We start from the raw sequence: 23,514 nt of genomic DNA, 5'->3' as shown, positions 1-23,514 counted from the left end.
GAATTGTGTGTAGAAAAATTCACTGCAAATAGGTCAGGAAAAAAATTTTGACAAAAACAACAAAACAAAGCTCCCCCCCCCAATCATTCCTTTGGCTATCACTTATTGTGTAGTGTATGGCTACAGTTTATCCTAAAAAGCTTTTCACAAAATCACAGAATCACAGAATGTCAGGGACTGGAAGGGACCTCAAAAGATCATCTAGTCCAATCCCCCTGCTGGAGCAGGAACACCCAGATGAGGTTACACAGGAAGGCGTCCAGTTGGGTTTGAATGTCTCCAGAGAAGGAGGCTCCACAACCCCCCGTGGGCAGCCTGTTCCAGTGCTCTGTTACCCCTACTGAGAAGAAGTTTCTTCTCATATTTAAGTGGAACCTGCTGTGTTCCTCTTTGTACTCATTACCCCTCGTGTTATCATTGGTTGTCACCTGGCTCCATTCTCCTGACACTCACCCTTTACATATTTATAAACATGAATGAGGTCACCCCTCAGTCTCCTCTTCTCCAAACTAAAGAGCCCCAGCTCCCTCAGCCTTTCCCCATAAGGGAGATGCTCCACTCCCTTAATCATCTTTGTTGCCCTGCACTGGACTCTCCCCAGCAGTTCCCTGTCCGTCTTGAACTGAGGGGCCCAGAACTGGACACAATATTCCAGATGTGGTCTCACCAGGGCGGAGTAGAGGGGAAGGAGAACCTCTCTCGACCTACTAACCACCCCCTTCTAATACACCCCAGGATGCCATTGGCCTCCCTGGCCACAAGAGCATTTTACACAAAAGGCTGCCGTTCCCTGATGACCAGCCCACACCATTCCTTAAGCTTTTGTTTGGCCATGGTCTGAGACATTTACCACACTGCATCTATGGCCACTGGAGGTGGTTAACCATGATGCAGGAGTATCACATGCCAAATGCAAAGTGTGAGAACATGTCTTCCACCGCCTATTAGCAGCAGTGGAGGAGGAATCATCTAAAACAACGGTGTCAAACTCATTTTCACCGGGGGCCATGTCAGCGTCGTGGTTGCCTTTAAAGGGCTGAATGTAATTTCAGGACTGTATAGATGGAACTACTCCTACATTCATGTAGGATGTAATTTTAGAACTTTATAGATGTAACTACTATTACATTCATGTAGGATGTAATTTTAGGACTGTATAGATGTAACTACTCCTACATTTATACGGGTCCTAAAATTACACTTGTCCCTTTGAAGGCAACCACGAGGCTGACATGGCCCCTGGTGAAAATGAGTTTGACACCCTGATCTAAAGGAAATTAGGAAAATTTAAGCATTGAATTCTAAAATTTCAGGGAAAAGGGATTTCCCAAGCTGCCTCTATTTTAAATAGTGTGCCTCAACAGAAGGGATGTGAGCAGAGGCAACACTTGCTACTGTGAGCCCAAACTCCATGTCCTTGTGCTTCAGTAACTTCACTTTGAACCGTTTCTACTCGGGTCCCTGGGGTCGGGGATCCGCCTGCATCGGTGTCCGAGTCCAGATGACGAGTACGAGCAGACGGCGCTGCCGCCGAGTGCTCCCGGCTGCAGCGGTGCCAGGGCCGGAGCACAGGGACGTGCCCAGCAGCGGAGCGGTGCCCTCGCCAACGCCAGCTGCTGCTTGGCCCGGGCCGGGCCCGCTTCACGCACGGTGCCCGCCGCCTCCCTGTGCTGGCCCCAGTCGCTGTCTCAGCTGCAGCCGGACCGCTGCGGGCCCTGCCAGGCTCCAACCCCGGCCTCCGCCGCGCCCGGGGACAGGGGGCGGGAGGCGGGAGGCGGGAGGAGCGAGGCGCGGCGGGGCCGGGCCGGCCGCAGTGCCTTCCCGGCCGCAGTGCCAGCCCGCCCGCAGTGCCAGCCCGCAGCGCTGCCGGCGGGGAGGGTCCGCTGCCCCGGGCGGGAGTCGCGCTCTTGTGTCCGTCCGACTTTCTCTCCCAGCTTTCCGCCTGCAGCCCGCGGCATGGCCGGGGAGCAGCTGGGGGACCTTCTCTCCTTCCGCGCCTTCCAGGCCGCCTGCCCCGCCGGCTACGACTACGGGTACAGCGGCGGCCTGCGCGGCCTCCGGCAGCGCGAGTTTCCCCAGCTCCGAGGTACCGCGGGCCGGGCGCAGCCCTGAGGGGCGGGCCAGGGGCGGGGGAGCCTTGGGCCTGTCGCGGCTCGCCTCGTCCCCGGGCGGGAAGCTTGTAGTGCGGGAGAGCGGCCGGGTACGGGGTCGCCCTCAGAAAGGACCGGCTTTGCCTCAGCCCCGTCGGGGACACGGCGAGGAGTCTGGAGATCGTCTCCCCCTCTTCTTCCCTTCTACTCCCCCTCTTCTCCCCCCCGGCCAGTTCTGGGCCCCTCAGTTCAGGAAGGACAGGGAACTGCTGGAGAGAGTCCAGCGCAGGGCAACAAAGATGATTAAGGGAGTGGAGCATCTCCCTTATGAGGAAAGGCTGAGGGAGCTGGGGCTCGTTAGCTTGGAGAAGAGGAGACTGAGGGGTGACCTCATTAATATTATGAATATGTAAAGGGTCAGTGTCATGAGGTTGGAGCCAGGCTCTTCTCGGTGACAACCAGTGATAAGACAAGGGGTAATGGGTACAAACTGGAACACAGGAGGTTCCACTTAAATATGAGAAGAAACTTCTTCTCAGTGAGGGTGCCAGAGCACTGGAACAGGCTGCCCTGGGAGGTTGTGGAGTCTCCTTCTCTGGAGACATTAAAATCCTGCCTGGACACCTTCCTGTGTAACCTCATCTAGTTGTTCCTGCTCCAGCAGGGGGATTGGACTAGATGATCTTTCGACGTCCCTTCCAATCCCAAACATCCTGTGGTTCTGTGATTCTGTGATTCCTCTCCCCTGGCACAAGTGCCCGGTGGTGCCCTATGCTCAGTAACAGGGTCTAGGTTCAGCAACAAGGTGCAGAGTGAGATATTAAGAACAGAGGGGGTAAAGACATGTAAAAATGGTAAAACAGCACTTGTCTGGTAAAGGTTTGTGGTTAGGCAGGCCTTTGTAAGTGACTTGTGCAAGTTATATACATTTCTTCTCCCTACAACCTTAAACATTGCTTGAACACATTACTTCAAATCTAACTGAGATGGACATATGTTGTACTACAGTAAGTTATTTTACTTAAAGAGGTGGCAATACACGTGATCTTAGCATTTCAAAATACTTAGCGATAAAACAGCAGGGAGCAGAGTAAATAACCTCAGTTTGGATGTCCTGAAACTGTTATTCAGGCTGTTTTTTAATAATATATTGAGAGTTTTGTTTTATTGCTCCTTTTTGTCATTTTTTTAAATTTTGGTGATCAAATGCAAGAGTGGGCTTTCTCACACTTGGGTTTTTAGTAAAGAATGGAGTTAACACTTTGCCTCTAGAGGAATGTGGAAAAAAAAAATTCAAGCTGCAGTTTGAGGAACTTTAACTAAGATTCAGTAAGTTAATTTCACAGTCTGGAATTAGTCATACTAGTTGCATCAGTGAAAGTTTGATAACAAGAAACTGCTTGTCCTGAATTCAGGCCAAGATTCTGAAAAGTGGCTGTTTTGTAACTGAAACCTTGTTTAGACATTTAAGCAGATGACTTTTCAAAAATCCTGAGATTCAGGCTCATTTCTCATGAGGCTCCTCAGTTTTGGGGTAAAGTACATCTGCTAATGAATCATGTCTGGTGGATCAGTCTGGTTTCCCAAATGGAGATCACTGCATCAGGAGCTTACCTCCAGTTGAAAGTGTTTTGGCTAAGGTAGGCTATTGAGTTACACTTCAGTCATGCAACCTACTAAAATAAGATGTGGGTGATCGATAATTTAGAATATTTGCAGAAAAATATAAACAAAAAAATACAAGGTATAAAACAGAATGTCATGATATTAGCTAACTGAAATCACATGAGAGTCTATGGTAAGGTGATCTAGGTTGCAAATTCCTTCTGCCCCTGTTTCCCCCTTCAAAATTTTAACATGTTATTCAATTCATAAATCATTGTCCATTTGTCTTGGAAGATTGTCACCTCTGTGAGGAAGATCAGTGTCCTTAACTGATTGCTGTATATACATGTGATGTCCTGTCTGGGATTCTTGTCTGAAAAACAAAGGCATATCTCCTCTAGTCAAGAACTTGTGCCTTCAAATGATGCCAGTAGTGCCAAATAAAAGGCTTCCAGGGACACAGTCCTAGTCCAAGTGTGTGAAGCTCAGTGTCCCCTGTCTTACAGGTCTGTTTGTCTCAGAGCTGACTAATTGGACTAGTCCAGGATAGAGTCCCGAAACTATCTGACAGCAGAGCAGTGTGGATGACAAGTGCAGGTGATGCAGGTTTGGCCTCCTGTTATTTACCCATGTAGCTGTATCCATACTTGCTGAAGGTCTTGACACACTGACATTGATGTTAAAAAGTGCTTTTTAGAGCTCCAGGTCTTTGTTGCCTTTCTGAAATAAAGCAAAGGAAGACTGGGTGATGTACAGGTTGGCAGCAGCAGTAGTAATTAAAAGGGATTTCTACAAGTGACTTACAAAAAATTAGTGGGGCTTTCAGGCATTTAGCTACTTAGGCATTTTCAGTGACCTGCCAGAAAACGCAGGCTGGGGGATGAGGTAGAAGTTTTACATCTCTGGTGGCTTTGGGTCAGCTTTATGGGTAAGTCCTGATTGCACACACTCACTGAGGAACCTGTAGTTGTTCATGGGTTTGATCTCTGCTGAGTGTCTTCCTGCTGCACAAAGGTGCTATAATTTAATCCCTTCTAGTAAAGAGCAATCTTAACTAGTTCCACTAGGCAAAAGAAAATGAGCTCTGTGTTTAGGTAGTTAACAGTAATGTGTTGCTTGTGTTTATTTGGGGCATACCTCAAAGATCTTTCCATCATTGAAGTTGGATAAAAATTCAGATTTGGCTGTGCACTTCTAACGTGAACAGAGTTTTTGGAGCCCTTCTCTAGATATCCATGAATTAAGCCTAATACTCAGTTTTGGAACATAATAAGCAGCACATGATAATAATAATTATTGCATGCCAATGTATTCACTTCTTCCTGATTGCTGATGTTTGGTGGTGTCCACTAAGTACATCTTGTGCAAATGATGTTCTCTGGGGAAGGCAGAAACCTTTTCTGGGTTATAAACCTTTGCTTGCGTGGTGCTAGGGCTTCTGTTGTAGCTCTAGTATGAGTAGTTGCACAGGTGCCTGTTGAGAAGATACAACAGATGTATTCAGGGAACACTGGGAACTGGACATAGAAGAAAACCAGGATTTTTCAAAGGTGGTCTACCTGTGGTCCTATAAAAATCTGTGGGAGTCTCACTCTTGTCTCCATCAGAAGGAAAATTAGGCTATTACTGAATGTGTTGGGGATTTCTCCTTAAGGTTTTGTGAAGGGATAAAAGGAACTACTTCACTGAATCTGCAGGGATCTGTCTGTTTTGGCGCAGAAGACTTCTATTTTACCTTTTAAACCAAAGTTTATCTTCAATTTTGTAATTCAAGGGTTGTTAGCTGATGGCTAGAGTGGCCCCTTCTAAAAATACATGTGGAGTCTGTGAAACGGATCTCTGTTTCATAGGCAACAGCATATGTGCGATATGTGACCTTGACTTTAATCTTAGGAGCAGCATACCCTTATCTGCAGTGTAGGATTGTAAACTGTGCTTTAGAAATGGATAAAGAAATCAGCGGGAGTTTATAGGTTCTGTTGTTAAGTAATGGAGATGAATATGCTTCTGTGATGTTTACCATAGCAAAGAAAATATCAGCTCCAGTTTGTATCGTGGTTTTAGAAAAGAAAAAGCTGACATGATTTACGATGCAGCATTTATTCCCAAGATACTTTTCCGGTTTCAGTTCTGTGCCAGTATTCTGTTCTAAAACAGCTGCGTCCATTTGAGCAGGAGCTTCCCGAGAGTGATAAGCAGTGGGTACTCATCCCCCAAATAAAACCTAGTGCGTATTAGCAATCACATATTCTTTAAGGGCTGCTGACTGTCTGAAGATAGTCCTTAACTGAGATAAGATGCACTGTCCCATGTAATGTCAAATTGGTCACCGTCCTGCACTTCAACAACAGTCATGTGGCAAATCATGTGTTACCTTAGTAGTATGAACATCTGTGATTTGTGTGATTATGTATAACTAACAGTAATAATGTAGCTTGCCTGTTAAACAAAAAGGAAAGGCACACTAAGCTCTGGGTAACAGAATTGGCCTTTGTTTCTTTGAAAGTCAAATGGTGTCTCATGAAATGTTCACCTGTATGAGAGCTTATTCTGTTGTTCACTTAGTGAATAGATGGGTACTGGATCTGACCTTACACAAAAAAAAAGATGATGTTTTACTCATATTGATGGTAATTATTTGCACTGAGCCTTTTCCTGTGAGTAGGAGAACAGAAAAGTGGGGCTTCGTGCATTTCAGCTCGTCCTTAGTGGCTCTGTTAGCAAAGGTCAGCTCTTCCCTCGAGAACAGAAAAACCTATCTGTTTTGTCATGTTCGGGATAATCTGGTGTTTTGGCTGTATTTCAGAAGTAGGACATTCATTCTAGTGTGTCAGCTCAGAGTAATTTTGTTGTTAGGTAGCTGATGCTCACATTTTATGAAACTTGTGAAGATGAGTGTACTGTGAGCCTGAAGAGTTGTGCTCATCAAACATGATTGCAAACATAGGTGTGACCTCAGTTTCTCTATTGCTATGTCAGTTTGCTTGCCTTGTCAAACCAGAAATTCTACTGACCTTGTGTCTGAGGTTTTTTATTTTTCTTAAAAAAAAAAGGCATTTTTTGTGTCCTAAAATAATAGGACTTTTTTTTCCTCTTCAGAGGTTTTTTGTATGGTTGTTTTATTTTCAGACCATTTGTTTGATCTGGTAGCTGTCTTTTATTTCTGCTTGTGTTTATATGTCTTCCTACTGATTTCCTAATTATTAATAATTTTTACCTGTAGATGAATCTGTTCTTTTTAATCTCTTTTTCTTGGTGAAGACTAAGTGACTGTCTGTGTTCAGCAAAACCTTTTATAGTTAGCTTCTTTGAGAAATACTGTTCTTTGAACAAGTTAGCAATATGCAAGTCTCATCAAGCCATTTAAAAAACAGTTGGATAAGTTTATTTTGATTCATTACTGTCTAAGGCCTATGCCAAACAAGAAGCAAGGCATGTGCTGTTTTGTGGTCACATGCAATACTTGTGGGTTCCCTGAAGCCCACCCACCCATTGATGGCCAGAATTAAGTTAGGCAGCTACAGACCTGGGTGAGACAGCATCTTCTAGAAAGGTAAAATGATTTTACCCACGTGCTGAGATTGACACATGTTCATGTTAATCCAGTGCTTACCTCTCCTGCCCAACGGCAGCAAAGCAACATGTACAGGGAGATGAGGCTGTTTTTGATGTCTCATTAGGAGATTCTGGGCAACTGGAAGAGCTGCTGATTGTGCTGGAGAATAAGTCTCACTGAATTAGCTCATCTCTGGCTCATCCTGAACAATGTGAAACACACTGGATTTTTTATTGGGTCGGAGGAGGTGGAATAAGCAAAATAAACCATGTTTATTGAAGGAGGCTGCTGGTGGACAGTTTGAAATTCTACAAGGCATCTGGGAAGATGCAGTTAGTGGCGGGAGAATGTATCGTAAATAGAAGCTGTGGTATGGGAAGTGTAACTGCACAACTACGTGATAATTGTTTTGTAAAAAACAATATATATGCTCATGTGAAGCCTTAATGCTTCCTGTTGATTTCAAGTCAGCAGTAGTTATCTAAATAAATTGTCATCTAAAGAATAGACATGAAAAAGGAAGCGTTTGTGGAACATAATGTGGATTTCAGATGTTTTCCTCTGCCTACACAGAAGTAATAGGTACCGTTAAAGAGTTTACTTTGCATTTCAGGGTTCAGAAGGCTGTCAGTGGTTCATGCAGGACTTATCTTTCAATTGATCACGCAGAGCTGGAGGATCCTTTGCTCTTCGTGGTGGCTGTAACTCTTAGTGAAGAGTAGTCAATGATACTGTCATTGCAATGTTTCAGCACTGAATAAAGTGTTAGTTACTTTAAACTTCAGTTAGAGGGAAAAAAAATCCCTCAAAGAAACAGGTAATGTCTTCTATTTCTGAACTGTATTACTCAGAGTTATATGTATAAATCAGTTTGGTGTTGTGATAACCATATAAAGATGTTCACTGCTCCATTACACTGGCTCTGTAATGGCCTATGCCACACAGCACAAGACATTTAAAACTTTGTCTGGAACACAGAAATGTTGAGAAAAAAAACAAAATACCACACCCTATAAACATGAATTATCAACTGTATTTTAGAAATAAATAGTCAATCATCTGGCACTAGATTCTTTATAACAGGATATAATAATATTTAGACATTAGATTTTTAAAGTCAAGATGTAGAGATTAAAATAATATTAGATTTTGAAAGATATTTTATGGAACTCCATAGATGCTGCAGGTTATCAGCCACCCATTTTTAAAAATTGCACTTTTAATTAAAAGATATGTTATCTCTAAAATTAATGTCTGTATAAGATGCGTGTTAGGGTATGAAAGTATTAAAAAAGGCAAATGTTTTATTTAGAAAACCACAAGATGCTTTCTTGTCTCTTACACAAAAATTGGAAATGCACCAAAGTTTTGTTCCTTCAGGATCCCACATTAGTGCTGCATCCTTCCTTCCATCGCCTTTGCTTCCTCTTAGATTCTCCTGTTTGTCCTCCTCCAAAGTTATGAGGTTGCTCTATGTGAGATGTGTATTGATTTTTTCCCACCATATTTCTGTATATTTCTATATGATGTTTATGTGATTTTGTTTTTAATGTTAAATGTAAGACAATTGATTAAAGAATGTATATAAGCTTTCAGACACATATCATCTGCTGCTTGTGTCCCTGCACTTATACCGGAATTTCCCTTGCAAAATCAGAACCTGACATGTGAAGCTCTTGAAATTTCCATTATGTGTTACAGTAGCACTTCCCACATCTAAGCTGCTCACCAGAATTCAAGGGTACTCTCAGTCAAAGGACAAAAAGCTAAACAGGGAGGTGAGAGGTCAGGTTTTTTTGATCAGCTTGATTCATTGTATACTTGGTGTGGGAGACATGCTGCAGAGAAGTCGCTTTTGTATGAAAAGACTGTCATTGGATTCAGGAAGACCATTTTACAGAATGCTGCATAGCAAAAAGCACTGATATGAGAGACTGATAAATAGGTAGACAGCACCTATGTGCAGAGCAGGAGGCTAGTGAGATGCTTAACTTAGAGATGGTATTTAGTATGTAGGATGCTGAGCTCTCAAATGTCTCAGGCTTTTTATAATAGACTGTCTTGGCCCAAGCCACAGGAATATTCAATGCAGATGTTTTCCTTTATGAGACACTAAAATACTTGTAAGATGGTTTGTTTTGTATATTATATTATATTATATTATATTATATTATATTATATTATATTATATTATATTATATTATATTATATTATATTATATTATATTATATTATATTATATTATATTATATTATATTATATTATATTATATTATATTATATTATTTTTATACCTCACTGAACTCAGAAACTTAAAAACAGAACTAATAAAAATGAATATGTCAAAATTAGGTTGATGTAATTTCTTTTTTATTTTCCTAAGTTAATAGTGCTGATAGTGTTACAACATCTGTGTACTGATCTGCACACAAATAATTTGGGTCGCAGACTGGTTCCTGTCACATTCGTTAGGAGATGGAGATGCGGTTTCTGGAGGTATTATGGAAAAGGTGGCGTCAAGAACGGAAGATGTGGGAAATGGATGTCAGAGTTATGGAGAAATGGGGGTATAGCAGGGCAGGGAGACATGAAGACAGGCCACAAAGCAGTAAAAAGTCAGGTCACTGCAAATGAAGCAAGGCGCTATGCTCCTGGCAGTGTTCTGCGCAGCACAGATAGATCCTGTCAGTGATGCTCTTTGGCCCTTCACCTTCCCTCCTGCCACAGAGAAGGGATGGTCTGCAAGGTGCCTGCAGTGGGGATGTGACCCCAGGCAGCTGTTGTGAGAGTGTCATGTACGAAAGTGCGAAGTTACTTTTTTTCCATGTGAAATATACGTATAAAATCAGACGGCAGGTCATGGGAAAGAAATCTTTATCTGGCCACTATTGTTTTCCCCCTTCTTGCTTTCAGGATTATACTGACTCCTTGTTGCAGCCAAGGGAATATGGCTTTTGCAGAAGAAGTAAAAAAGATGTGGTTTCTGTGCTGATTCAGATTAGTCCCTGGAGCAACAGGATCTCAAATGCTTTTAAAGGAAAGCTAAGAACATGACTGGACAGGATTTTTGTCACTTATGGTCTTCTTAAATGAGAGAGAGAGATCCAAGTATGTGGCATCTTGGTGCTGTGGTTAGCTGGGGAAAGATGATTATTTCTTCTGGCAGTACTGAGAATAATGTCTTAAATTAAAAACTGGAAAGATGACAGGAAGCTCATTTGAACAAATATTCATTAATTAAATTAATGTTGTGTGAATTAATTTTGTTAATGCACAATTAATCCCCTTTGCAAACTTATGAACAGGTCAGGTAAAGTTATGCAGTCATCAGAAAGTTTGTCCTGTAATTTCTCCCTGAGGAAGAAATTGAAGCTCAGGATTTCCCACATTTTTATGATCATGCCACACAGTGCATTGAAGTCGTCATAATTCAGTAATTTGGAACTGATGGTGTCAGAAATGGGTAAAAGTACATGTTGCCTTTCTTCAAAAAAAACACTTTGTGTTACCATTGAGTAAAATACACTGTTAATCTGCTGTGCCATTCATTTCCCAAGTAATTTATTAAAGAGTGTAACTTCTTAAGAAATTTATGAAAAATGTGACTGGGAGTCACATTTTTATTATTTTTATATCTGTCTATAATTTATTTCAAAGTAAACAGTTTTAATAGAATTGTCACAAAACAAAATGCTACTCAGCTGCTGTGGTAGTATGCGACTTTTTAAAAATCTGTCATCATCTTTGATTCATTCCATGCTAGGAAGATATTTGTTACAGATTTAATTGGTTTAGGAGTGCAAAAGTCCGGTGAGCAGACTGAGACTCTTCTTAATACCCTGTCTGATCTCAGCTGTGATGGACAATTTACTTTGATAATGCATCTTGCCTTCTCATGAGACTGGATAAAAGCAGGTAAATGAAAGTGGTTAACTAGCAAGATCTCCCTACCTGATGGACTGAATGGAATAAAATTAGAGACTGCCTGAAAAAGGAGGCTTTGCCAGATGCAGACGTGATACTTTCCCCCGCACATAATCTCCCTCGCATTGTGTAGCTGGAAAGCTGACTGATGTTCAGACAAAACCATACGTAGATTATTGCACTCCATTGTTACTTGAACGTAGAGTTTGCGTTCACAAGCAAATGAAACATTTGATTAATGAATAACAGCTTTGAAATGTGTTCCCTTAAGCGTGCGAATGTCTGAAAAGTAACATATCATGGAAGGTGGTCATTAAGTATAGTAATATGATAATAATAATCTTCTTATCACTTTAGCATAGATGTTTGGCAGCTGGTACAATGCTGCTGAGACAGCCTAATAATACATATGCAGGATGATTGGTTGCCCTTCTAAAAAGAAGATAATTTAGTACTACTACATGTGAAGAAAAACGTATCCCGTTTAAATTCATTAGAAGTGAATTGGAAGACTCATGGTATGTAAGAATTAAACTAAAACCCCATGTAAGACATTACATGCAAGAGACATTAAAAATGCAAAAATAACCTTTAAGGGATGGCTGCAAGGTGTATTTTGATGATAAAATAATGAAATAAAAAGAATAACACATCTGAACTGCACAACAGCCGACTCGTTTCCAGGGACAGAGCAGCCCCTGTGAGTGGGACTCAAAAGTTCCTTTCCATTCTGTTGTTTGCAACTATTTCTGATTTGACTGAGGCATATGTCTGTGTCAGGTTTTCCCCATTAATGAAATTAAGCCTTCTGTTTTGAGGATTGTTAACTGTCCAGTTAATGTTTGATCAGTGAACTGTCTTAGTATTTCTCCAGCCGCACCAGAAGCAGAATGCAGAAGGAAGGGAGAAAAATTATGACAATTTCTGCTTGTTTGTTTGTTTAAATAATGACACTTTAAGGGCTGATACTGTGAAATATTTTCCTTGAGAAGGGTTGATCATGAGTGGTGATTCCCACTTCAGTTGCATTTTTTAAAGCCTGTAAGTGTGTATAAAACACTGAACTAAAGGAAGAGGATGGATGTGAATAAGGGGGAAAGGAGACAGATGTCTGGGGACAAAAAGTAAACTTTAATATTCTTTTCATGCCACAAAAAGCTGATTCAATAGTAGCTTTCATTGGTCATTATAAAGTTTTAAACTTTATATTAATTTTAAACTTTTAGTCTTCTATTTCTTTAGACACCTAGGGTTTTTTGGTTGGAAAACAGAACTGAAAGTTGTCTTTGGGTGATAAAATACTGCTTGGATAGAAGTCAGACTTCTGGGAGTGAGGAAGGAAGAAATGATGATTTTTGTTAGGAGCTGACTTATGTTCAGGCTCAACGAAGCTCATCTGCAGAGCACAGAAAGTGTCACTGCAGCCCAGGGCTGTGGAGCCAGGACTGTCTTTCACTGTGCACCAGCATGGCCCCAGCTTCAATCGACCTGCTAGGAGAGGTTTGGGGACAGAAGACGAAGCCTTTCTGTGCTCCTAGGGGAACCCTCCTTGAGATGTAGGCTGTATAAACAAGACTCCCCTCCACCCCCTGTTTTTCAATATCAACTTACCCAAAGGATGGGTCAAGTCTATTGAAATGCTCTCTGGAAGGCAAAGCCATCTATTTCTCCCTTTTAGAACTCTTGTTTTCCTTAGAAGCCTGTAATAGTATGAGGTTGAGTATTTCGTGAATTATGTAAAAATAGAAATCCTAGTGAATGACACTGAATATTTTTTTTTTTACTGAGTTTCCATCTGCTGTTTTTCAAGGCTTGGGAGAAATCATCTCCTCCCAGTCTCTCAGATGTCAAATTTAGAAACATTTGCTTTCATTGGAATATATATATTCTGATTAGCTCTAATGAAAGGCAAAGCCAGCTTTTTGGCTTACGGGAGCTGAAGCTACCCATTAAAAAAAAAATTATGAAAACCTCCGTTCCTTTAAACGTGTGGACTGTTGCAGACTTCACAGCATGTAATGCTTGTTTGGAGGCACTAGATCAATTCTCTGAGCTTTGCATCACTGAGCATGACAGCTCCTCAGAGATTAAACAGCTCTTACCATCACAAGTTTAATCAGTTTTTCTTCCATGTCTGCAAGTACAGGGAAGGGTGGGTGTTCTTGTAAAGCGTCATGAGGATTACACTGCAGCGCTTCCTGGGTAAACTTCAGTGCCACTGAAGTGGGGGAAACAATACCAAATAATCTCATGACAGCTGTCATGTTTCCAAAAGTGCCTGATCAAATCTTCAAATCTGAACACCAGATACCTTGTGGGTACATCCAACATCTAATAACAGTCACTTTTGCTACTGCTTCCTTCCATGCTTGCAGTGGAAATGTGATTACATACTGAACTGATCAAATAGCAGTTAATTTACAATGATCTCCTTCAGGTTTTATATTTCAGTGCTTCATGTACAAACTATTTATAATGAGGAGGTATATGGAAGCTAGCAGGAAAACATGCCTTTGACTAGTTGTAACCTCTTCAAATACCTCCTGAGTTGCATGCTTATAGAAATTACTGTTGCTTTAAAAATTATTCTTTCATGGATTGTACTGAAAGAACATGAGAATTTTTCAAATGAGTAAAATTGATGGTTGTAATATAAGGAGTTTCTGGACATAAGAGAGGGGAGTGGAAGGGAGCTCTCTTGTTTTTTTCTTTAGAATGATAGATTAATTTTAATACTTTCATTTAATAATCTATCTACCTGACTTGTGGTCTTTCTAGTCACTCTGCATCTCCATTTTGTGGCCTGTCGATTAAATTACCCCATAGTTTGAGAAAAGAAATAGCTGAATCCAGAGGAGAAACCTTACTGTTTAGGTTCTTAATGTAAATGAGCTATAGACAATGTTGTGTGCATCGAATCTACTTCACTGCACTATGTATTCCTTGTAGAATGACACAGGAGAAAACAGCAGCCTAGTCTAGTGTAGTCCTCTGGTAGATTGGGGTTCCCAGCTTGCAAACAGGAATGTGATATGAGAAAAATGAAACACTAGTGAAAAAGTAATATAAGCAAGAACCTATTGCTATCAAAAATGATTGTTTCTTATTGTCTCTCCACTGAACAGTGATTGCAATGAGTATATGTAAAAATGTAAACATAAATAAATATAGATAAATGGGTGTAAATATATACATCCAGGAATTTTATTCCTACTGTGGTGAGAACACAAAGTGCCTAACAATCATCTCCCTTAACAGAAAGAAATAAGTGCTTCAGGTTGAGAGGGGGAAAGGGGGAAAACCAGAGTGGGGTGGGCATGGGGAAAAGTTTACACTTGATGCCTTTCTTATATCCCTCTGTCAGCACAAGTTGGAGAAGGGAAGCCTGTACTTTGCTCCCATAGAGAAAAAAAATCTGTGCATGCACTGTGTAATAAGTGATCTCATGAGGCTCACTTTATCACTTTGACTTCTGTGGTGATAAAGTACCAGATATCTGGTATTTATACAAAACATTGAGAAAGGCTCGATGTCCCTCTGGAAACAAACTTCATCAAAGTAGTTGCATCACATGAAATCTGCTTGATGTTCTGTGTAGCTAATTGCCTGGGTTCATTCTAGTCTGACTATTGGGGAGCCACTGGTTGTGTTATGGTGGTGACTACATAATAGGGATCATTCCCATCCTGGTATTTATGGCACGGATTTGGAGAGCAGTTCTTAGAACTAAACAGACCTGGAATGAAACACGTAGAAACAACTGTTGTATGCAGTAGGTTAGATGCGTTCTTTGAGTCATCATTGTGTAAGGGTGTTTTGACCAAGATTTCTTTCCCCTTCAATTGTTTGAATTTTAGATACTATAATTTTAAAGGTGATGGGGAAGACTTAGACATATGACTGAACCAGATTTGCAATGGATGTGGTCTCACAAGTCTTTGAAAATCAGTTCTCTGAAGATCAGGTCCTTCTTGAGGTAACTGTAACTCAGGACACAAATGAGGGCAACCTAACATACTGATTTTAAAATTGAAGTTTTTATGGAAACATTTGATTTTGTGCTTCCTTTGCTTAGAGTTATTATATAATATTTTTGATTATATTTTCCAAACCCCTGACCAATACCTTGGTCTTTCTGTGCTCCGCTGGGAACCTTTACTAACTATTTTAGAAGGTTGTTTTGATATGTTTAGGTGTTTCATTTTTATATCTCCTGGGTGATGCTTTTGATGAAAAATGTTCTTGCAGTTGTGCTAAAACTAAACAAGAATTGCAAATGAATTTCCTCTCAATGACGAATTAGTAGCTTTAAAATCCAAGTGATAAGAACCAAATGTACTATTGTTGCCTTCAACATACTTGCTTTGGGGGAATATGGTAATATTATTCCCACATTTGGAAATTCAAAAAAAGTAGAAATTTGCGGGTCATAATAAGAGCTCATTACAGGAACTCAATAGTATTCTGTCATGTTACTTCTAGTTATAGTTTTAGGCTAGCAAGTCTGAGGAAGTATTTGAAAACTAACAGCACAGAAATTATTTCTGAAGGATTAGCAAATTACTATTACTTTTCCATTTATTATAGTACTGCTCATTAATAAGTTGATAATTCATCATCATAAATAATGGTCACCTCACTTAAAATTACTCTCCATTCTCATGTCACGTTACAGAATCAATTCCTTAATTTCTTAGCTTCTATAATTCTGAACTTGCCACCTGACATCCTTTGCCCATGTAAGGAATAGTTGTGTTCAGCAGTCTCTGGTTTGTACAGCATCGGTAGCAGTTGTCTATAAGGAAAGACCAGGCTTTAGCATGGAGATCGAACTCCAGCAACCCCAGCACTTCAGTGTGATTATGGTAATTATGGAGATGCCTGATATGAAATTGGCACTCAGGATCCAATCCTGTAATCCGTTCTGGAGGCAGACTCTGCTATGTGTGGTTTTACCCAGGGAGGTAGTGGACTTGCCGTCCCTGGAGGTTTTTAAACTGAGATTGGACATGGCACTTAGTGCCATGATCTAGTAAACGGACTAGAGTTGGACCAAGGGTTGGACTCTATGATCTCTGAGGTCTTTTCCAACCCAGTCGATTCTGTGATTCTGTGATTCTGTGTGATCTAGATAGTATTTTGAAGTATCTTGTGCCATAAAAAGAGTAAGATATGTCACATGAATTTTGTGTATGGTCTTGTCATTTATTCAAATATGGCAGGTCTGTATATTTTGTGGGGGAAGGCCTTGATTTTTAAATGCATAACGTTTTCTCAGCTGCCTTGAGGCAAAACGCAATAGCTGGTGTTGTGGCAGAGTTGTGATTTTAAATTCAGAGATTAGGGAAACTGTGGAATATTTGTTTTTCCATGCATAATCTTTTATTCCTTTTCAAACTAGTATAGTGTTAATGAGGCCATTTGTATTTAGTACTTTGAATAATTTATGGTGAAACTATAATTCTCTTTCATTTCTAATCTTGTTAGTATTGAAGGAAGCCCTTTAATTGACAGGCGTTCTACTACGATTTAATGAAGCATTGCAAAATATTATTTAGATGTGTAATTATGAAATTGGGATAAAGTTGCAATTGCTTTAATGTCAGAACCCTAAAAATAGGAAAAAAAAAAAAAAGAAGCAACCAAGAAACCCATTTTTGTAAGCAAAAGTATGCACTGGTAGGTTGTTACCCAACGTGAAATTCTTTATAACAGTAGTGTCAGTCTATTATTTGGTTGATGATACTCAGATATTTGTATTCTCTTAGTACTAGCATAAATCATATTAACTTCACAGATGTGCCAAATCCTACTTTTATTTAAACAGAACATCCTGATAAACAAAGTCAAGTTGCAAAGGAGAAGAGTAGTTGGCTGAATGGGCTTGCATTGAGCTGAACAGCATTAAAACTCAGTCACCCCAAACTGGACTTCTCTAGCAAATGCAAATTTATTTAAGTTAGAAGTGTGCCTGAATCCATTCAAAGAAAACCACTAGTGGGAATTTAGATACCTTCGGTTTGATCTGTCTTACCCGGGGGGAGGGTGGGAGCACTTAAGGTGAAGCATCTTTTCTTTCTTTAACAAAAAACAGATAAACAAACAACAAATCCTCTCCCCCAAAAAAACAACCAACCAACCAACCAAAAAAACCCAAACAAACAAACAAAGCAAAGCAATCCAAAAGAAAACACACTTCGGTACATTACCAAAAGTTGATATTGTTTTTGTTGAGTGTTGATGCTGTTCTGTAGACATTAATTTTGATTGAGACCGAAAGCAGATGCAATGACTTCTAGGCTATCACGTTGCCAAAAATATCAAAATGTATATTTAGGGAAGTAGTAAGGAAGAGAAGGTGGAAAAGAGCTGTAAGGGGAAAGAGTCTTCAGATTCACATCTGCTTTTCCTTATGTTCTGCTACAAGAAGTAACATGAAAACACTAATTATCCTCTTAAAGGGATGCTTATGTACACATATTCATACGCCCATCTCAGTACAGCATACACAGGCATATTTACGTGTATTTGTAAATAAAGGTGTATAATATGGGCTTGGAGGAAACAGTCAATCACCTTCATGTCTTGAATACACTTCTGGAGCAGTTTTTTGTTTGATGGGACTGCTCTAGTAAATTGATTAATGTCATGTTGGGATTCTGTTGGTGTTGTGTCTCTTATAATAGTCCTCCTACTCCTTTTGTCAAATTAAAAATGTCACACTTTTTGAAATTATACCTGGACTTCTAGAAAGTCTGTGCATTCCCCAGAGCCTGAAGATGTCCTGTAGATTCAATACAAGGAGACAGCAATATGAGCAGCCCAGTATATCTTATTCAAGAAAGGAAAATTCCACTTGTTTCAAAGGTCATTTAAGCTTCTGTGCAGATCATAACCCAGCTCTTTAACTTGGCCCAGAACCAAAAACGTAATCATTGGTTAGGAAGTGCTGATTATAAGTTATTTGTTAATGGTTTATCTCATATGGAGTTCAGCAGAGCCTCACAATTACTTCAAAGACTCTAATCAGACCTTGATGCGTGTTCTCGTGTTTGGATGGAGCTTGCTTCACTTCCACAGAGGTGAGGTCTCTGTGACCTGAAGGCAAAGTTCTGCGCTGGTTATTCATTGTAGCATGGCTGGAAACTCAAACAGACCTTGCTTGGGTTCTTTTCGACTCACTGGACTTTGGAAAAGATGTTTCTTGTCCCATTGCAGCCCTTCAGAGGTCAGAAAGCCTGACATCTGAAATAATGTCTCTATGCAATGTAAGGTAATGTCTCTGGAAGAGCCACTAACTCCTCAAGAGCTGTATGGCAGTATCCAGCAGTGGATTTTTGCTGTCCATAGATTCAAAGTAATGACCCAACCTCCAAAAGCTGTGTCACATGCTAACAGTCCTTTAGAAAGAGAGTCATAAACTATGTGCTTGTGTCAAGAGCACAAGTGATTTTTAGTTTTCTTTTAGTAAGCTGTAACATGCCAGACATCAGTGAAGTAAAAAAAAATAGAACATCTGGAGGCTGCGTGCAGTTATTCCCATTAAAAGCAGGGCTGTGTTAGGAAGGATTTCTCTCACATACTCCTGTGTTCAGGCCTAGTCATTAGGAAGCTGTTATTTTGTTACTTTTGTCAGAACTAGCCAACAAATCTTTGCTGTTCTCATACTGTTTCAGAATTAGAAACTGGTTTACTATAACATTAGTTTTTGATAAATGTACTTGTTCATTCCTAGCACATTCCTGGAAATAATTGTTGAAGACTTTGAATATGTGCTTGGATAGACCCCTAATAAATGGCAAACAAACTGTAGAAACTAATTTGGGCCAAATATAATAAGATATTAGCAGATAATTTATGCTGATGTATAATTACATTCCTATTAAATTATTGACAGAAACCTGTTAGTGTCTGTTAGATATTTATTTCTGAGTGGGAAAAATCCTGCTTTCAAAATAGGCAATGCTTTTCGTACTCAAGTATTATACTGTTTATGGAGGTATTAGGAAATTACAGTCAGTCCTGAAAAAAAAATATAAAATAATTCTCATTTCAAAAAAAAATCCCCAAATAAGAAATAACATTCTTTAATGAGTTGCATTATTGATGTCTGTATATCTAATGCAGTCTGCGGACTTCAGTAAAGGTAAAGCAGTTGAGCATAATCTTTTCATTTAGATTGGTCTGTTTGTAGTTGAATAAGTTTCACTTGAGGTAGCAGGTTGGATCAAATTACTATTAAGTAAAAGTTAAACTGGCTTGCTCTGTGAGGCATCAGTGCTAAAAATTTTATGATGGAAAAATGTCTAGATTAACCCAATACATATGCACTAGGAAAGCTTATACATAATTTTTAATGCATACCTCCTATCTCTCTCTCAGTATTTCTGTCTTATTGAGATTAAATTCCCACCATACAATCTATTAAATCTTAAATAGTTACTCAGAAGTGATACCAAAACTCCTATACTTAACACTATTTTTCGAACTATAGAAAGCACACTGAAAAATTGTGCCAGTCTCCTGTTTGTGGTTTCAGTTTACATTGGTGACTGTTTACTGGTGAAAAGGTGATTTAGGAGATCCTGGTCAAGCATTATACATGGACTTTTCAAACATTAAGCCTTCCCCTGGTTTAATAACACTGTGTTTTGGTTTGTTTTTTTTTTTTTCTAACAACTAGAACATTTAAGAGGTAAATCAGGTATGGAGTAACAATTACGATTGTAAGCCAAGACATACGGTTCTATTGTTCTGAGGAGGTATTTTTCCAGTAAAGTTAGAGAAAATTAACCTAGCTTTCCAAAATTCTGAGATATTCTTCTAAAATGTGTGTTCCACCCCATGCTTTCCATCCCCGTTACTTTCGGAGAAAGGGTTTCCAGCTGGAAGAGGTATCACTGGGACTGGAGTGCTTTGTCATATTTATCATGCGTTAGAAATAATGGAAGGTGGCGTTTTTAGACAGAGCAGGTGGAGATGTGCTACTGGCTTGTCAAGGGAGAAATACTTGTTGGAGCTGAGTGGGTAAAGAGAGATATCAAAGCAAAACAGTGCTGACATGGGAGATACAAGAATAAACTGAGTGTGAAAAAATGCAGTCTAAAGCAAGGGTTTCAAACCCATTTTCACTGGGGGCCGCATCAGCCTCATGGTTGCCTTCAGAGGGCCAAATGCAATTTTAGGACTGTATAAATGTAGGAGTAGTTACATTTATACAGGCCTAAAATTGCATTTGGCCTTTTGAAGGCAACCACGAGGCCGATGTGTTCCCCAGTAAAAATGGGTTTGACAGCCCTGCTGTAGAGGTTAAGATGTAGTTTCTTACTAGGAGGATGTCATTCTGAAGCCCTCTTCTGGTTTGAGCAAGGTAGACTAACAACCTACCTATTTTTCAGATGGAAGTAGCTTGGTTGATGAGTGTCTTTACCTGGTGTAGCGAAGGACTGCCCACTATGGGTCAGGAGAATCTTCTCAGACCTCTCATGTTTTGAGAGTGGGGTTCTGGCCAACAGTCCTCACACTCTTCATTACATAGTCTTTGAACTTACATATAGCTCATCCTGGTAACATGGTTATTTGGTTTTACATGTTTGCCTCTGAAACAGAGTACAAATTTATGGGGAAGGGAAACTTAGGTTTCTCTTATTCTTATATCCCTGAAATTGATCTTCACTATCTGTTTCTGGCAATGGACTGTTTGCTGGATGGCATATATAAATCAAGGGCTGTAATAGTTTGTGGGAAACCTGGTGTGAAGAACCTCCACTGGAGAATAATTTTATTACTGGTTTGAAGTAGCAGCCTTTTCTCTTTGCCAAAAAAAGCCAGCAGAGGGAGGTTCCGTCATGTTTGCCAAACGAGGCATTACACGTCTTGTCCTTGGGAATAAATAATGGCTGGGAAGTAGTTCTGTGAGGCTTCAACAGTTGGGATCACCGATTTTCGCTGTCTGACATTTGCTGTTTGTTGCATATGCCAGTTCTCATGTGGGTGTTTAATTATTGCTGTGGTTGCATGTTCAATTCAAGGCTCTAGCTCCCAGAAGCTCATAGTATTTCTAGGTAACAAAATGAGTTTTAAGGGAAAAGGGAGACGAAGAGAGTTACTTTTTTGTTTCAATTTTTTTGAACTTTTTCCTCTAGTGTTTTTGAAAGTCATAAAATAATTTAAAAGGGCTTCTGTATATCACTGCACATTTCATTTGCAATATTTTGCAGGGAATATTTAGAGTCACTAATTTGTCCTAGATTTTATACGAATCCAATTAATTCAGGTCACAGAGCAAGAAATAGAACTGACTAGAAAAGTCAGTTTCAAATATTATCTTAGCATGTTGCTGCAAGATGTGGTTGTTTTACAGGAATAATGAGGAGAAAAGTAGAGCGGGATAATACTACTAGAATGTTTAGCTAATCACTGCTGTTATAAGCAATTATTATCATTATTCCTTAAACATAGGTTTTTACTATGGTGGTTTCATATCCAGTGGAAATTCTGAATGCCTCTTTCATGCACAAAAGTGAATGTTTCTGTGAAAATTTCAACAAAACCAATAACAATATTTTCCAGTAATAGAAGAACAGGAAGTATGTTCTCTTTCAACTCTTCTTTCATTTGATCAATCGCATCAGAAAGAAAGAAAAAAAAGGAGAGACTGAAAGATGGTAGTTTCTTCACTAGGGAGGTGTGAAAGCTAGTTTCAGTTTGGGTGAGCTACAGTTGTTTGAAGACTTGCATAAATATGAATCACTTGTGATTTATATTTCATCCAAAGACACCGAGCCGCTAGGCTGCAGTATGTTATTCGTGTGTAGCTGAGGTACCTCTGATTCATGGCCACAAGTGAGACTTCAGCTGGTCCCGCGCAACCCGCTGAAAGTGTCTGTGGAAATAACATCAAAGACTGCAGTCGATATTTAATCATGCCCCAGTGAGCAAAAAGTGAGTACTGAATAAAGCTGCATCTTATGGATAGGCCAAATGGATGAAGGTGGATGCTGATTGATCCCTTTACTGTAGTCTCATTTAGCACAGAAGCTGGCAAATGATGATATTTGATAGCATGTATTTTTTTTTTTTTTCTGTAGCTAGGAAATATACATTTCATAGGGTTGGATGTGACTTCTTAATAAATGTGAAATCCCTGCTTGCTTTTGCACTCACATAGACCTCAATACCAGCAAGCTGTAAACTATAAGCTGAAAGGAGGCGCTCGTGTACATGGAATAGTGCCAATGCCTATAGGAACAGCCTGAGCCACTTAAAGAGCTTTTGTGGAGTCGGTCTGGCCCCTTCTGAGGAGTACAGCAGGCAAAGAAGGTGTATGGTATCGACTGTAAATTGTTCTAATGATCTGTCTGCTTTGCTGCAGGTAATAATGCAATGAGAGCAAATAATGCAAACCAGTAGCACGTGGAGAAAAATAATAGGAACTTATTACGGATAAATGCAATTGCACATTTCATGCTTTGCTTTTTTGTAATTAGTCCATCAAGTCAGACACTAAAATACATTAATTAAAACACCAGTTTCCCATAGAGTTCAGTAGCTTGTTAGCAGCCCTTAAAATATCAATACCATTATCCACGTTACTCACAGTACAGTGCAAATAAGCATTTGGGCAGTCGGGTTGAGCTGTGATGACTCAAACCAATGAGCTCTGTGGACCATCAGCGGGCAGCAGAACACACCCCATGGCTGCAGGCTGACTGCTGCATTACTCCCCTGGGCCTGTAGCAATTAAGTCAAACCATGCTGAGGAACAGCGCCTCCTTCAGCTGCGTGGTAACTCCTCAGGCTTTGGGCATCTCTGGCCTTGTCCCTCAAGCACTGTGCTTCTGTGGTCTTTTGAAGAGCTCCTTGGCCCTAAGCGAGGGAAACAGAACGTTACCTTGTCTGGCAGAGCAGGAGGGTTTGAGAGAGAGGCACATTGCTATTCAGAAAACATTCTCTGGTTTTGATAGCTTTTGTCTAAATCCAATGCCAAACAGGAACTGAAGGTGCAGATAACAATATCCATTAAATGTTTAATCCAAAAAATATTCAGCAAAAAGCAGATCTCAAGCCATATTGGTAGGATTTTTTTTTGCTTTCTTTTTTTTTTTTTTTTTCCTTTTAGTGTACTTCATTAATGGTTTTGCAGAACCAGGATTTTTTTTATCTGTCTGTCTATACAGTGTGCAGGCATGCCATGCCCTGTATCCCCATGAGACTTCAGGCACTTTTATGAAGGTTGTATGTATTGCATAGTTAAAGCTACTTTTGACATTTAATTTAGGAGCATCCCTGGGAGGAGGTGAGTTCTTACGCAGTCAATGGAAAGAGGGAGCTGCCTCTAA

General features: G+C 40.0%; 1 protein-coding gene across 1 annotated transcript in view; it reads left to right on the top strand.

Annotated features, from left to right (window-relative positions):
- The first annotated feature begins 1,496 nt into the window (after window positions 1-1,496).
- Window positions 1,497-23,514, top strand: part of MOCOS (molybdenum cofactor sulfurase) — a 234,720-nt gene continuing 212,702 nt past the window's right edge. The window contains exon 1 of the mRNA XM_065052850.1: window positions 1,497-2,086. Coding sequence (XP_064908922.1) covers window positions 1,957-2,086 — 130 coding nt within the window. The 5' untranslated portion in view covers window positions 1,497-1,956. The remainder of the gene's footprint in view (window positions 2,087-23,514) is intronic.

This window comes from Columba livia, chromosome 2, assembly GCF_036013475.1.
Source record: "Columba livia isolate bColLiv1 breed racing homer chromosome 2, bColLiv1.pat.W.v2, whole genome shotgun sequence".
NCBI classification, from domain to species: Eukaryota; Metazoa; Chordata; class Aves; order Columbiformes; family Columbidae; genus Columba; species Columba livia.
Note: the sequence above shows the minus strand (reverse complement) of the source record. Positions and strands in the feature narration are given on the sequence as shown.